Source organism: Etheostoma cragini, chromosome 11 (assembly GCF_013103735.1).
Source record: "Etheostoma cragini isolate CJK2018 chromosome 11, CSU_Ecrag_1.0, whole genome shotgun sequence".
Taxonomy (NCBI): domain Eukaryota; kingdom Metazoa; phylum Chordata; class Actinopteri; order Perciformes; family Percidae; genus Etheostoma; species Etheostoma cragini.
The window spans coordinates 1,109,418-1,111,170 of NC_048417.1; the positions used below are offsets into that span (position 1 = coordinate 1,109,418).

The following is a 1,753-nucleotide window of genomic DNA, read 5'->3' on the forward strand; positions in this document are numbered from 1 at the left end:
ACCCCTGTGGATGTTGGATTTCGGCTCGTGGGACTTTTGGTATTTCTTCTGGATGTTTGGACTTTGTGTTCTCTTGTGGATTGTTTTTTGTTTTCAGAATAAATGAATCCCGCCTTCTCCTGCCAACCTGCATTTTGGTCCTTATTAACCTGCAAACCATCACAATAAGGCCTTATAAACACAGTTATAATGTGTAGTCACCTCCTTATGATGCTCTATAAGCGTATAGAGAAATTTCACAGTACAAGGTGAAATTCGCTGTTTGTCTTGTTTTTTTAACTTGTGCGGCAACTACGAACAGCAACATCTTTCCAAAAATCAATGAGTGATCATGTTATATATTTATGATTTCAATATAGACCAAAAATAATCCTGTTTATGATTTATCCATAATGGAGCAGCCCTGGGGCAAGGAATCATTACATTAAATTCAATGCTTCTTATCAGATAACGTGAAAAATATTGGTGTGCGTGTGTGTGTGCGTGTGTGTGTGTGTGTGTGTGTGTGTGTGCATGTGTGTGTGTATGTGTGTGTGTGCACTGGCCTATAGGCTTTCTCTAGCTCTGCCAGCTGCGTGAAGCTAACACCCGTCCCACGGAGCACTAACGAACTAGCCCACTTTGGTTTGTTTTGGAGCGATATGGGGGGATGGTGAACTCTAGATGGAGCTAAAAAATAATTTTTAATATCTCAGAAACCAAAACTGCACAAACGAAAATTTTAACGGCACAAACCTGCACAAACGGAGCACTAACCATTCAGACTATTTGCTGAATTTTTTGACGTGGGTGGGGTGTCGTCTGCCTGCCCCCGGTGTGTTGCGCTGAGAGAAGCAAAGCGAAGAGGAAAGTCATTAACGTCCGTGCTCGTGGACACAGACGTTGCCAGTGTTTTCTCTCCCCTGGCCACCCCGTCTGTAAACGTCTGCGGTCGCCCCTGGTTACCAATCATCACCGGCCATTTGTTCACACATACATGCCAACGCGCTGCGCGAGCTACAGTAGCTGTCAGATGCGGTCGCGCGCTTAAAACGCACAGCGAACAAAGACGGAACACACCGATCAGCCCACGCTGTAGAGTTGTAGAAGGGGCTCGCGCTGCTGCTCTCTCCGGCTGTTTTGGTTTTTGTCTCACGTGGATAGGAGGACTGTTTGTGTGGGGGTCCCATGATGAACCAAACCGCCACCGTATCGCATCAAGTCAAATGCCAGTCTACGAAGCCCATCAAGGTAAGCCAGGTGACTGCTACTCTCCGCTGGGATGAACTTCCTCGTGCTGTATTTACCTGTCTGAGCAGCAGCTCGCGCTCACAGCTCAGGACTTGAGTGCGGTTTGGGGAGCGGGGATGCGCATTGACGCACGAGGCTTGGAGGTGGTTTGGGGATCTGCATGGCAGCATCCACCCAAAGCCCATGAAGTGGAAACAGTTTCATTGTCACATTAAGGTAAAGGAGTGCGCTGCTTCCTCTGGCCGTGTCTGGACAGGCGGGCTCCGGTCCCCCCAAGGAGGAGCACTGGCGCAGTGGCCAGATTTCATTCACATCACGTCGCGCGCTGTTGTTGTTGTTGTTATTATAATTATGATCTTTATTATTATCATCATCACTATTATTATTGCCTGTATAGGCTGATAAGAAATCCCGCCGGCTCCCTCCAGACAGATCTCTGACACCACACTTCCACACGGTTACCCCGGTAACACACTCCGCTGTGACGGTGCATCAGTTGCTTAACTTTGCCGTGCACGGTGTG

General features: G+C 48.1%; 2 protein-coding genes across 2 annotated transcripts in view; both read left to right on the forward strand.

Annotated features, from left to right (window-relative positions):
• Positions 1-1,007: 1,007 nt before the first annotated feature.
• Positions 1,008-1,753, forward strand: part of LOC117952548 (inactive dipeptidyl peptidase 10-like) — a 172,025-nt gene continuing 171,279 nt past the window's right edge. Inside the window, exon 1 of the mRNA XM_034884928.1 lies at positions 1,008-1,230. Coding sequence (XP_034740819.1) covers positions 1,168-1,230 — 63 coding nt within the window. The 5' untranslated portion in view covers positions 1,008-1,167. The remainder of the gene's footprint in view (positions 1,231-1,753) is intronic.
• LOC117952597 overlaps positions 1,347-1,753 on the forward strand; it is a 6,663-nt gene continuing 6,256 nt past the window's right edge. The window contains exons 1-2 of the mRNA XM_034885001.1: positions 1,347-1,376; positions 1,628-1,748. Coding sequence (XP_034740892.1) covers positions 1,347-1,376; positions 1,628-1,748 — 151 coding nt within the window. The remainder of the gene's footprint in view (positions 1,377-1,627; positions 1,749-1,753) is intronic.